The 12,275-nt window shown below is 62.5% G+C and overlaps 1 protein-coding gene across 19 annotated transcripts in view; it reads left to right on the top strand.

Moving 5' to 3' along the window:
* Positions 1-12,275, top strand: part of OBSCN (obscurin, cytoskeletal calmodulin and titin-interacting RhoGEF) — a 147,209-nt gene that overhangs the window by 124,727 nt on the left and 10,207 nt on the right. For 16 of the 19 annotated variants that reach the window (XM_070518009.1, XM_070518014.1, XM_070518012.1 and 13 more), the window contains 7 exons: positions 8,649-8,846; positions 9,768-9,867; positions 10,186-10,307; positions 10,802-10,914; positions 11,060-11,228; positions 11,402-11,480; positions 11,856-12,056. In XM_070518009.1, coding sequence (XP_070374110.1) covers positions 8,649-8,846; positions 9,768-9,867; positions 10,186-10,307; positions 10,802-10,914; positions 11,060-11,228; positions 11,402-11,480; positions 11,856-12,056 — 982 coding nt within the window. Of the gene's footprint in view, positions 1-1,587; positions 1,631-5,076; positions 6,821-8,648; positions 8,847-9,767; positions 9,868-10,185; positions 10,308-10,801; positions 10,915-11,059; positions 11,229-11,401; positions 11,481-11,855; positions 12,057-12,275 lie in introns of those variants that run through there. The other 3 variants (XM_070518018.1, XM_070518017.1, XM_070518016.1) reach the window with 1 other exon arrangement.

Here is a 12,275-nt window from a genome sequence, read left to right as displayed (position 1 = left end):
AGCCCAGAGGTGCCCTGGCCACCACTGCCAAGAGCAGCAGAACGGGGCCCCAGTCAGGAGGATGAGGGAAGGCGTCCCGGGTTCTCCCAGTGCTCTACGCACGGGGTCTGGCCTACAGGCCACCAACAGACTGGCTCTCTCTGGGCCCAACTTAGTCTAAACACACAGGGCATCTTGACTTGATCCCGTCTCTCCCAGTATGCTGCCCTCTTCAGGAGGCAGCTTGCACAAACATGCACGCACACATGTATGCATGCACACAAATACATAGGAGTGCATGCCATACACATGTGTGTGCATGCATATATGCACACCATAAATGTGGTTCCCGTGTGCCACACACACACAGTGAGTACATTTAATTCACATGCACCTAATCAGAGACATCTAAAGGCACCTAACCTGAGCCTTCAGCAAGTCGTAATCCTTTTGCCGGTGGAGGGTCTTATAAAAAACACAATATCTGCAAAGCACGATAAAACAAGGTGGGCCTGTACTCTTGGTCATCTCAGGGAAAGCTTTCCTCTATGAGGCACTGCAGCAAAGCAGAAAATCCCCAGACCAGGAAGCAGGAGGCCTGTACCCCGGGCCACACCATTTGACTTTCTGAGCCTCCCCCTCAGTTTCCCTGCAGGATGGTGAGGGGGCTCTTGGGATGTGAGGGTACTGGTAGCTGGTGGAATGCCTACTGTCCAGCTGGGCAAGGCTGGGAGGGGGCATCTCTGTGCCAAGACTGACCCTGCCCAGGAGCTGCAGGGGAAGAGTAGTGCTCCCTGGACCCAGATGAGTCCTGCCCTGTCTCTGGGACTTGGGTCCCCTGTCTGCAAAATGGGAACCACAGGCCCTATCCTACTGGCTCCAGGGCGGAGGAAACTAGGAGAATCAAAAGAGACAGTTGAGTCTGTGGGGTGCTCGATGGGAAGACCTGGCTTTCCCTGCTCACTTGGAGCTCGGGATCCTGCCCAGCATCCTCAGGTTGCTCCCAGTGGGATCTCCGTGGCCTCATGCTGTGGAGCCCAGATGCGCTACCTCTAAGACCCCAGAGTCGTTCTCCCCTCGAGTGATGGTTTTCGGTCTTTAGGACTTTTTTGTAAAACAGGCATCAGCCATCCCAGTCCCAGTTTGGCTGCTGGTTCACCTTGCAACCACAGGTCATTCCTCCTACCTCTCTAGGCCTCAGTTTCTGTCTGAGAAGTGGGACTTTAGGCCTGACACATTCACAGGGTTCCTGACCACATGCGCTGAAGGAGAAGCTGGGGTTTCTGTGTGGGCAGCAGGGCCCTTACTCTCCCTGAAGCTTCTGCAAGACCGTCACGAGGGACAGGGGCCTACTGTCATGTGGGGCGCATTGCTGTCATACCTCCTATCCCCCAGGCACTCAGGGCAGGCATTGTCACCTCCATGTCAAAGGTGAAGGAACTGGGGCTCTAAGCTGAGGCAGCCCTCCCAGGAGCACACAGCCAGATAGGGTTGGATCCAGCACTCCTAAGCTGAGCAGGTTGCCACACTGCCATGCCACTCAGACAGCTCAGCCTCCGAGTGCTGGCTCATCTGTAATCCTTGCTATTCCAACTGTTTTCTTTGTAGTCACTGAGCAAGAGACTAAAGTCCCCAAGAAAACCGTCATCATGTAAGTGCAGGCGTGTTCCTAACCCCCCTCTGACTGCAGTGCCCCTGCATGTCCACTAACCTGCCTGCACCTGCCCCTTGGCCCAGCCGCCTGCCTGGCTGACCGCTGCCCACAGGGCCTCTGCTCACTGCTCAGACTGCCAGCACCGTGCGGATACTCCCAGGGAGCCCACCTTCCCCGGGACCCTGGCCACCCTCACACTTCGCAGCTCTCTCTTCAGTGCCTCAGGACGCTCTCCAGGGCCCTCTCGGCAGGACAGACTTATTCTGTGCACTTCACAGTGGCTCGCCCAGGACTTGCACCCAGAGCCACACCAGTGAGGGCTGCAGTTGGAACTGTAGGGCCACTTCCTGCAGTGGGCTGGAGGCAGAAGTCTGTCCTTCAGTACCCTAGCGTCTAGGGCGTTGTGGTCCAGCAGGACTTTTCATGATGATGGAAATATTCTGTATTCACACTGCCCACTACAGCAGACACTAGCTGCCTGTGGCTGTTGAACATTTAAAATGTGTCTAGTGTGACTGAAGAAGTGAATTTAAAAATTTACTTAATTTTCATTAATTGGAATTTAATTTAAATGGTGTAACCAGGGGCTGGCCCCGTGGTGTAGTTGTTAAGTTTGGCATGCTCGGCCCTGGTGGCCCAGGTTCATGGGTTCATATTCTGGGTGCAGACCTACACCACTCATCAGCCATGCTGTGGCAGCATCTCACATACAAGATAGAGGAAGATTGGCACAGATGTTAGCTTGATAAATCTTCCTCAGCAAAAAAATAAATAAATAAAAAAATAGTGTAGCCATAGTGGACAGCACAGCTCTAGGGTCCCTGGAGGTCTCATTAGGAAGATGGGAAAACTGAGGTTTGGGGAAGAGGCGGCTTGCTCGGGGTCACTCATGATTGGAAACCAGCAGAGAACCATTTCCACAGTGCCATGCCCACTGTCCCTTTTTGCATCATTCACTGCCTTCAAGGCTGGGGAAAAGCCACATGTGTTGTTGATAATCAAACAACACAAGAGGTCTGGATCTGGGTGAACCAACAGAATGCAGGATTGGTTTTGACCTGGGTAATCTGAGAGGACTTCCAATAGGAGGTGTGTGCAGGTGGAGGTGGTGGAAGAGCTTGCAAAAGCCAGGAGGCAGGGCCGGCCTTTGGCCACATGGTTAAAGTTCCACGTGCTCCACTTCAGTGGCCTGGATTCATGGGTTTGGATCCTGGGTGCAGACCTACTCTACTCATCAGCCATGCTGTGGCGGCATTCCACATACAAAAAATAGAGGAAGACTGGCGCAGATGTTAGCTTAGGGCTAATCTTCCTCACCAAGAAAACGTTGGGAGGCAAAAAAAACTGGTTTCCTAAGGCCAGATGACTGGGAAGCTCCAGAATCAGGAACTTCTTAGTTCCCCGTGGGCCTAAGACCTCTTAAAGGGGCCTGGAGTTGGCCATGTTGCTGGAGAGTCGCATCTTCAGACATTTGATGAGATCCTGGGTTAACCCTTCCTTGACTTCCTCCCTTGTCCCCCAGAGTAGGTCACCACTCCACAACAGATGGGGCTGCCTGGAGCAGCAATGAGAACCCCATCCCTGGAGGATGAACTATGCCAGAGCCTTACACAGATCAGCTCTGCATTTCACCCACGAGGGGAGCATTGTTATTATCTGGATCTTATGATAACGAAACGGAGGAGCAGAGAGGGGGCCAGGCAGCCCCACTGGGAGGCTCCAGAAAGGACTCATGCCTACAGGAAGCTGAAGCAGATGACTCACAGGCAGCCTGAAGTCCAGTCTATTCCAGGCTTAAGGAGCTAGCAACTCTCACCCCACAAGGACAAGTGTACCCCCTCAGCTTGGGGAATGGACAGAGACACCTGGCCGGCACTGCATCCCCCACAAGGGCACACAATACAGTGAAAGGCTCTGGGGAGCAGGGGTGTTAGAAGGATATGGCCTGGAGGGAGACCCCTGCCACATGGCAGCCCCATGTGCGGTGCCAGTGGCCTCGGAGCAGGATGCCTGCATGCCCTTCCGGGGGAAGCAGTGAGCCCAGCAAGGGGAGGCATTTAGGAGAGTGATCTAGCTGCCCCGTTCCACTCAACTCGCCATCTTGCCTCGGCAAATTGGGCAGCATGAGGCCAGCAGGTGGGGACTGGCACAGGTTCCAGTGATGGGCAGGCTCCGACCCAGGGGCAAGCCTAGTGCCCCTGAGCCTGGATGTGAGCAGGAAGGCAGGCCCGTTGTCTTAAGTAGGCCATGTTTCCAAGCCTCAGCTTTCCCATTAGCTAACTGGGGTATAATGTTTCCCCTTTACCAAGGGGAGCCAGGGGAGGCAGGATCTATAACTGCTGTGCACCCCAAGGCGTGGCCATTCCTGGGAGTAGCTGCTCCTTGAGGAGCCCTGAGTCAGACAGTAGCAAAGCTGAATGAGAGAGACAACACCTTAGTCACGGTGGGCAGCTGGTGACTGCACCAAGTTGTCACCACACACATGCCAGGTCCCTCTGCCTGAGCCCGAGAGGAAACGCAGTCCCAGGGCCCCGGGGAGCTGTCTGTGACTCAGTGTGCTCCTGCTCCCTGTCTGTCACTCACTTCACCCTCAGCGAGTTTTGTGCCTTTTTCAGCCTCATTGTCCACACCTGTAAAGGGGGTCAACCCCATCCCCAGGGTTGCTGCAGAGTCCCCAGCCAGCGCCCAGTGCTCACCCATGTGCCCCAGGCCTTGAGTTCTGCCTCCTCATCCCCTTCCTCGCCTCCCATGTTGGGAGACAGGCCCAGGAAGGGGAAGGGCTTGTCAGAGCTCACACGGCCCGTGACGGCGAAGCCACGCCAGAGCCAGACATCCTTGTCAGGCCTCACCCCCCCAGATGGAGGGGCCAGGAGCACAGGCTGCAGGCCGGGGCTCTGACCACCCTCCTGTACCTGAACCCGCGGCCTCGTCTATCCATCCTGTCCCTAACTGAGGACCGCTGAGATGCTGCCTCCCCACCAGAGCTTGCTGGGGCCCCCCCACTCATGACGCAAAGCACAGAGCACTGGAGGGATGGACAAGGAGGGCCAGGTAGCCACGTCCCTGCACCCCGCCTGTCAGCTCTGTGAGAGGGCTGTGTCTCCAAGATGGGAGGAAGGGGGACTGGTACCCAGGGACACTGCAGACCAGGTTTGGCCTGGGCTGGGGTCCTGTGTGGTGCGTGTGGCCCCCTGACACCTCACCCCTTGTCTTGAGGCCTGTGCCCGAGCCGAGGCTGGCAGGCGGGCTCATGCCGTGCTCCCTGGTTCTCTGGCTGCGGCCGTGCAGGCCGACTTCACGCACACAGGAGTGTCCTCCCGCAGCCTTGCTGTTTGCTTGTGCACTAACCCGCCCCTCGCACTGGCCCCGCATGTGCTGGTGGCGCGGGCGCCGGGCGAGGCTGTGGGCCCTGTGCCCACCTCCTCTCGGCCCTCTCCCCACAGAGAGGAGACCATCACCACCGTGGTGAAGAGCCCCCGCGGCCCACGCCGGTCGCCCAGCAGGTCCCCCTCCCGCTCGCCTTCCCGCCGCCCTGCCAGCCCGCCCAGGCCAGGCCTCTTGGCCCCTGAGCCGCTGCGCTCGCCGGGGGCCGGGCAGCCCCGCAGGCCCGAGGCGGGGCCAGGCTGGAGGCCCACTGTGCCCACGCTGTATGTGACGGAGCCCGAGGCCCACACGCCGGCCGCCCCCAGGGCCGCTGGGCCCCAGCCCCAGTGGGTGGAGGTCGAGGAGACCATCGAGGTCCAAGTAAAGAAGACGGGCCGAAGGGGTGCGTCTCCCGCCAGAGAGGTGCCCGGCAGCTCCACACGGCTTCTCTTCACACTGCCTGGCAGGACCCCCGGAGGGGACCCCAACACAAACAACTCCAACAACAAGCTGCTGCCTCAGGAGCCCCCAGCCCAGGGCAGGACCACAGTCCATGTTGGGGAGCCCCTGGTCTTCCACGTGGATGCCGAGCTGGAGACCCCTGAGCTGTCCCCTCCCCGGGCGGATGGAGAGGAGGGCCCCCTGGAGGAGGAGGAAGGGGGAAGTGCTAGCCTGATGGAGGAGCCCCAGGACACTGAGGACCTTCGGGGCCGTGACCCCAAGATCCTGGCACACGACGGCCGCGTGCTGACGCTGGCTGACCTGGAGGATTACGTGCCCCAGGAAGGGGAGACCTTCGGCTGTGGCGGCCCGGTGCCCAGCGCCTCTGACGACCCACCCTGTGAGGTCGCGGTGCTCCAGAGAGAGATCAACGAGCCGACCGTGGGGCGGCCCGTCCTGCTCAATGTGGGGCGCCCCCCGCGCCCCCGAGGCCCACTTGGTTTGCTCAGCCACAGGGTTGGGCCCCGGGACGTGTCTTCATCGGGGTCACAGGAGCTTGGCCCTGCAGGCGTCTCCTTCTGCGTGCAGGAGGCCAGGGCTGGGGACGCTGCATCCTGGAAGCCATCCTTCTTCACCCAGGTCCAGCGGTCTGCGGACCGTGGGCAGAGCAGCTTCAAAACGGAGGTTTCTACCCAGACGGTCAGCTTCGGGACTGTGGGCGAGACAGTCACCCTGCACATCCACCCAGATGGGGATGAGGCCTCCGGCCCCTCCCAGGGCTGAGGCCCTGAACATCATGGGCTCTGTGGCCCCAGGTTTAGACGAGGGGCTCGCTGGGCCAGGACACCCTTGATGCAGCTGTGTGGTTGCACGGGAAGCCTGCGCCCCTCGCATCCGTGTGCTCTTGACCCCTGGCTCTCTGACAGCTCGGGGCTTCAGCTGCCCTCCCTCCCTGCCCCGGGCACTTCCTACCTCACGGGACTGGGTCTTGCCCTGTGGACCTTCATGCATCGGTAATCTCACAAGTACCAAAGTCACTCCGAGAGCGCTGGCCTGAGCCACCCTCAGAGCCTCCGGGCTCTGGACACGGAGCGAGACTTGGGCATCGGTCCTGCTCCATTCCCAAGGTGGCAGCTGCCCCAGCTCCCACCCCAGTCCCAGTGGCCAGGCCAGCACAGCCCTGCCCTTGCCCAGGCTGGGGCCTGCTCTCCCTCTTGGTGGGGGGCTTTCCCCCGGCCACATCTTACCCATGAACATTGTTCTTGGCTTCCTGGAGGCCTGGGTGGGGCCCAGCTCTGCAGACCCTCCTGGGTGGGCAGGTTCTGTGTGTGGGAAGCAGCAGCCCGTCGGTCGGTCCGGATGATAATAAACTGGTTCCCTGCACTGCCTTTGTCCTGCTTTCTTGCTTCTCTGCCCGGTGGCTCTGGCAACTCAGGCAGGAGAGCCCTCCAGGCCTGGCCCTGGGGATGCACCACTGGCCTCCTCCATGGGCAACACTTGGTGGCACCCAGCAGCAGCCCGCAGGTCCTGGCCCATCTTAGGGTCCTTGGGTGGAGGTGTGACTGCTCACTGGTCCAGCTTGCTGGCACGCAGGCTGTGGGGTGGTCGCAGGTACACATGGTGGGACCAAGGCAGTTTACAGTGGTTGCTGCCAGCCTGCTGGGGACTGAGCAGGCCTTCCTGTCCCCCCTGTGTAGCAGGGCCATTGTCAGGTAAGATGTGGGGGGTTGTGATGCATTGGGGATCCTGCTGACCTCCTTGGAGTAGGGAAGGAGAGAATGGGAGTCCCAATGCCAGAGAATGGTAGCCCCAGTGCCAGAGAGGGCAAACAGCCCAGGGGGTTTCTTCTCTAGCCTAGGGGCCTGAGGACAGAAGAGGGAGGTCCTGGGGCAGGAGAGGCTCAGGCAGGGGAGGTTCAGGCAGGGGAGGCTCAGGCAGGGGAGGTTCAGGAAGGGGAGGTTCAGGCAGGGGAGGCTCACGCAGGGGAGGCCCTGGGGCAGGGGAGGCCCTGGGGCAGGGGAGGCTCAGGCAGGGGAGGTTCTGGGGCAGGGGAGGCTCAGGCAGGGGAGGTTCAGGAAGGGGAGGCTCAGGCATGGGAGGTTCAGGCAGGGAGGCCCTGGGGCAGGGGAGGCCCTGGGGCAGGGGAGGCTCAGGCACAGGAGGTCCTGGGGCAGGGGAGGCTCAGGAAGGGGAGGTTCAGGAAGGGGAGGCCCTGGGTCAGGGGAGGCTCAGGGAGGGGAGGTTCAGGCAGGGGAGGCCCTGGGTCAGGGGAGGCTCAGGGAGGGGAGGCTCAGGCAGGGGAGGTCCTGAGGCAGGGGAGGCTCAGGCAGGGGAGGTCCTGAGGCAGGGGAGGCTCAGGCAGGGGAGGATCAGGCAGGGGTGGTTCAGGAAGGGGAGGCTCAGGCAGGGGAGGCTCAGGCAGGGAACCTGCTGGGAGGGGAGGCTCAGGGAGGGGTGGGGCTCAGGCAGGGGACCTGCTAGGAGGGGAGGACATGGTTGGGCCACAAGAGACCTGGCAGCCAGGCAGAGGAGGGGGCTACACTGGGGTGCTGAGGACTGGGAGCCGAGACACAGAGGGTCTGATGCTTCCCACAGTGGGCCATGTGGGAGGCAGGGCAGGGGCCAGGTGATGGCGTGCTGGCCTGGGCTGTGGAGGTGGTGGGGAGAAAGCTGCTGGGCGGGGACAGGGGTTGCTCTGGCAGGGCAAGAAGGGGGTCCACCCCCTCCAATCCCCTGGCCCCTGACTCTGCATCAGGCTGTTGCCAGGCTTCCCTAGAGTGTGGAGCTGGGGCCACTGGGCCTGGGCAGCCCAGTACCCTGGGGTCTGGGGTGGGATGGGGGGAGGGGGCAGCCCTAGGATGAAGGGATAGAAGGAGCTGAGACAGGGCAGACCCTGGTGGAGGGCGGGTGTCCAGGCCCAGCTGCCCCTCGAGGAGACAGTGTTCTCCCAAAGGCATCTGGGCGCCAGCCTGGAGGTGACTGGGCCCTGAGCTCGCTGCCTCCAGTTTTCTCTCCCTGGCACCGTGCCTGCGTCCCCTCCTCTCTCAGGACTTCCACCTCTGGCACCTCCAGAGCTGAGTGGGTGGGCGTGGCGGTGGGTGGGAGCGGTAGCCCAGAGCAGCTCACCTGGGCAGTCTCTGAGGACTGGGATAGAGTTGACCCCCTCCCCAGGCCCAGGTCACCCCTACACTCTGACCCACCTCTCCCACAGATGCTGCTGTCCCACCCCCAGCTGCCCTGGAACAGGGAGACCAGGAGATCACGTCAGTCCAGGGAATACTGGTGTGCCCCGAGGCTGTGGGACCCTCTGCAGGGGACCATGCTGGTCCAGGCCCTGGCCCTGGGGGGCCACCGGAGCTCCAGGAGGCTGGCCCCCCACCCCCAGGCATGGAGGCTGCAGACACATCTGGTGAGGCCCAGTGGCGGGCTGACTGCAAAGTGCCCTCTGCTCCCAGACCACCCACCCGTGCTGACCGCAGTCTTGGTCACCCTGGGCGTCCTTCCCGTGGGGGTAAACTGGCAGAGCCCTCGGGACCCCAGCATCCCTATGGCTCCATGCACTGGGGACCCTGGGCAAGGCCCACTCCTTGCTCATACTCAGTCTCCCCATCTGTGAAACTAGACAAAGGAGTGGGTTCTGGGAGGTTCTTAGCCTCAGCACATCTGTCCTGGGAGCCAGAGGCCTCCTGTGGTCAGCCCTCAGCAGACAGTCTGGGCACCCTGTGCTCCTGGGGAGGTCGGGGGGAAGGGGGAGGAAAATCAGAAGGGGAAGGAGGGAAAGGAGAGGGAGGAAAGAAGAGAGGAGGAGGAGGAAGAGGAGATGGAGGAGGAGGATGAGAAGGAGAAAGAGGAGAGCAAGAGGGGGAGGAGGAGAGGGCGGGGGATGAGGAGGAGGGAAGAGAGGGAGGAGGGGAGGAGGAAAAGGACCAGGAGGAGGAGAGTAGGAGGGGAGCAGGAGGCAGAGGTATAGAGTTTTGCTCCAGAGAGATGAGACCCAGAGATGCTGCGAGGCTCCTGCACCTCATTGTAGGGATGGCGGGGGCCTTGTGGCCAGCCCGGCAGTGGGGAGCCTCAGGGCTGGTGCTCCTGGCCTAGGCACTAGGACAGGAAGGTGCCGGGACTTCTGGGCTCTGCAGGGAGGTCGAGGGGGCCGAGGTACGCATGTGCAGCTGGAGTCCCGCAGTTTCGGGGCATAGACCCTGCGCCCCTGCTCTGCCTGTGTGCCCACCCTCTGGGCCCTGGAAGGTGACACGGGGCACGTCGTGGGGCACAGCCCCCAACCTCACCCCCTTAAGTTTGTGTGTCACTTAAGTCTCTTGCCTCCCACTAGCCGAGCCCCCTCTGAAGGTGCCGGAGCCCCTCCCTGACGCGGGCCTGGAGCAGGACTCAGGGGCCCATGGTGCAGCCCAGGAACGCATTGTGCCCATCCGGTAACCTCCCTGGCGTGTTAGGTGGGGGTAGCCCATGAGGGGACATCCTGGGGGCAGGGCAGAGCCCACCAGTTCTGCCCACGGGGACAGCAAGAGTAAGGGGTCCTGGCACCCCAGGACGTTCCTTGTCAGCCCCACCCTGAGCCCAAGGGCAGGGCAGTGAGGAGAGGCTGCCCTCAGGGTGATGGGCGTGGGAGGAACCCCTCCTCCCCCAGGGCTGGGGCCCAGTCTGTACATCCCTTCCAAAGTGGTCAGGGACCCCAACTTATCAGAAATGGAGGGGCGGGCCGAGAGCTCACCCTGCCCCAACCACCCCAGGATGGAGGGCACAGTCTGGCCTGGGGCAGGCGCCGCAGAGCTCTGGGATGTCCACAGTCACGTGTTCACGGAGACCACGCACCGGACATACGTGTATCAGACCAGCGACGCCGGTGCCACAAGTAGGCAGGGGCCCAGTGGGTTACGCGTGCCCCTGGGCTGGGAGGACATTTGCAGGGTGGGGCCTTTGAGGCCACGCTGCACCTCTGAGCCCTGTTTGGCTGGGAGCCCACTGCCCTGTCTGTGTGTCCCCGCAGTGGGCACCACTCGGAGGGGAGGGGGCAGCAGGAACTGGACGTCCGGGGCCCTTCCCAGCCCAGTTAGCATCTCTGGTGCGCTGTCCACGGAGATCAAGGTCGGAGCAGGAGAGACAGTGGTTGGATGGAAAGAAGCACTTCCCGACTGCCAGGGGCCTGGGTTGAGTGAGGAGGGGTCGCCTTCACTTGGGAGGCAGGTGGGGTATCTCAGGTCTCGCTGCCCCCTCAGGGCACCAGGACAGCCAGGGGCGATGCCTGCCCACTCAGGTCTCAGTGATCGTGACCGCAGGCTGGCTGAGGTGGGCTGGCCAGGGGCGTGCGACCCGGCCCCTCCCCACCGCTCCCTCCTGCACCCCCAGGGCCCCCGTCCATGCAGGTAACCATCGAGGACGTGCAGGCACAGAGAGGCGGCACCGCGCAGTTTCAGGCAGTCATCGAGGGCAGCCCACAGCCCACGGTGACCTGGTACAAGGTAGGGACTGGCGGGGGGTGGGGGCCCTGTGCCAGAGGAGGGAGTGTGAAACCCCCACGGGACACGTACTCACTGAAGCACTGGGTGGGCCACAGTGCCTGGGCCCCCAGGTTGGGCTGATGGCCACTGCACCCTATACCTCCAGGACAGCACCCAGCTGGCAGACGACACCCGGCTCAGCCAGCAGCAGGAAGGGACTACATACTCCCTGGTGCTGAGGGACGTGGCCCAGCAGGACGCCGGTGTGTACACCTGCCTGGCCCGAAATGCTGGCGGCCAGGTTCTGTGCAAGGCGGAGTTGCTGGTCCATGGGGGTAAGTCCGGGACCCCTCCCAGGCCCTGTCTCAGTTCGACGCGGGCTTGGGGATCCCACGGCCCCCAAGGGCACAGGCACAGGCAGCTGCCCCCGCGGACACTAGAGTTGGGGATAGAGGTACCGGGTGGTCACACCCGCCCATGCTGTCGGCTTCCCCCTTCCTGACCACAGGGGCTGAGCTGGACTCAGAGAAGCGAAGCTCCCGGAGGAGACTGCACTCCTTCTACGAGGTCAAGGAGGAGATCGGCAGGTATCACCCCCAATCCCGCCCTAGGAGCCCCCCAGCTCTGCACTCCCAACCCTCGCCCCCTGGAGTCCCCGCTTTGGAGTCCCCGACCCGGCAGCCCCCAGTTCCCCCGCACGCAGATCCCCCACCTCTGGGGACCCAACTCCCAGAACCCCGACCCCCAAGCTCCTGCCTCCCCGGAAATCCCGTCTGCCAGGAACCCCCCACCGGACCCAGTATCTGGGTACCGATACCCCGGGGCCCGGGTCCCTCTAGAGCCGCGACGCCCAGTAGCGCCCTTTCTCCAGAGTACCCTCTTACTCCCGGAATCCCCGCCCCCGGGAGCCCCGCCCCAGCGCGTCCAGCGTGGGCGTCCAGCATGGGCTCCCGTCCTCCCAGGGGCGTGTTTGGCTTCGTGAAGAGGGTGCAGCACAAGGGCAACCAGATGTCATTCGCCGCCAAGTTCATCCCCCTGCGGAGCAGGACGCGAGCCCAGGCGTACCGCGAGCGGGACGTCCTGGCCATGCTGAGCCACCCTCTGGTCACTGCGCTGCTGGACCAGTTTGAGACGCGCAAGACCCTGATCCTCGTCCTGGAGCTGTATCCCGCCCTGGGCGCCAGGGTGCGAGGAGGGGCGTGTGCCCCGGGCGGGCAGGGGTCCAGAGGGCCGCGTGGGGCCTGCGGTTCTGGTGTCCCCGGGCCTGGTTTCCCACGTTCCGTTATGACGCTGCCTGTCTGACTACCCCGGACACGGCGCCGTCCTCCTCCTTCTAGTTCATCCTCCCTCGGGCCAGGAATTTGGGCAGGGCCTCTTCCAGG

The sequence above is a fragment of the Equus asinus genome, chromosome 9 (genome assembly GCF_041296235.1).
Source record: "Equus asinus isolate D_3611 breed Donkey chromosome 9, EquAss-T2T_v2, whole genome shotgun sequence".
Classification (NCBI taxonomy): Eukaryota; Metazoa; Chordata; class Mammalia; order Perissodactyla; family Equidae; genus Equus; species Equus asinus.
Note: the sequence above shows the minus strand (reverse complement) of the source record. Positions and strands in the feature narration are given on the sequence as shown.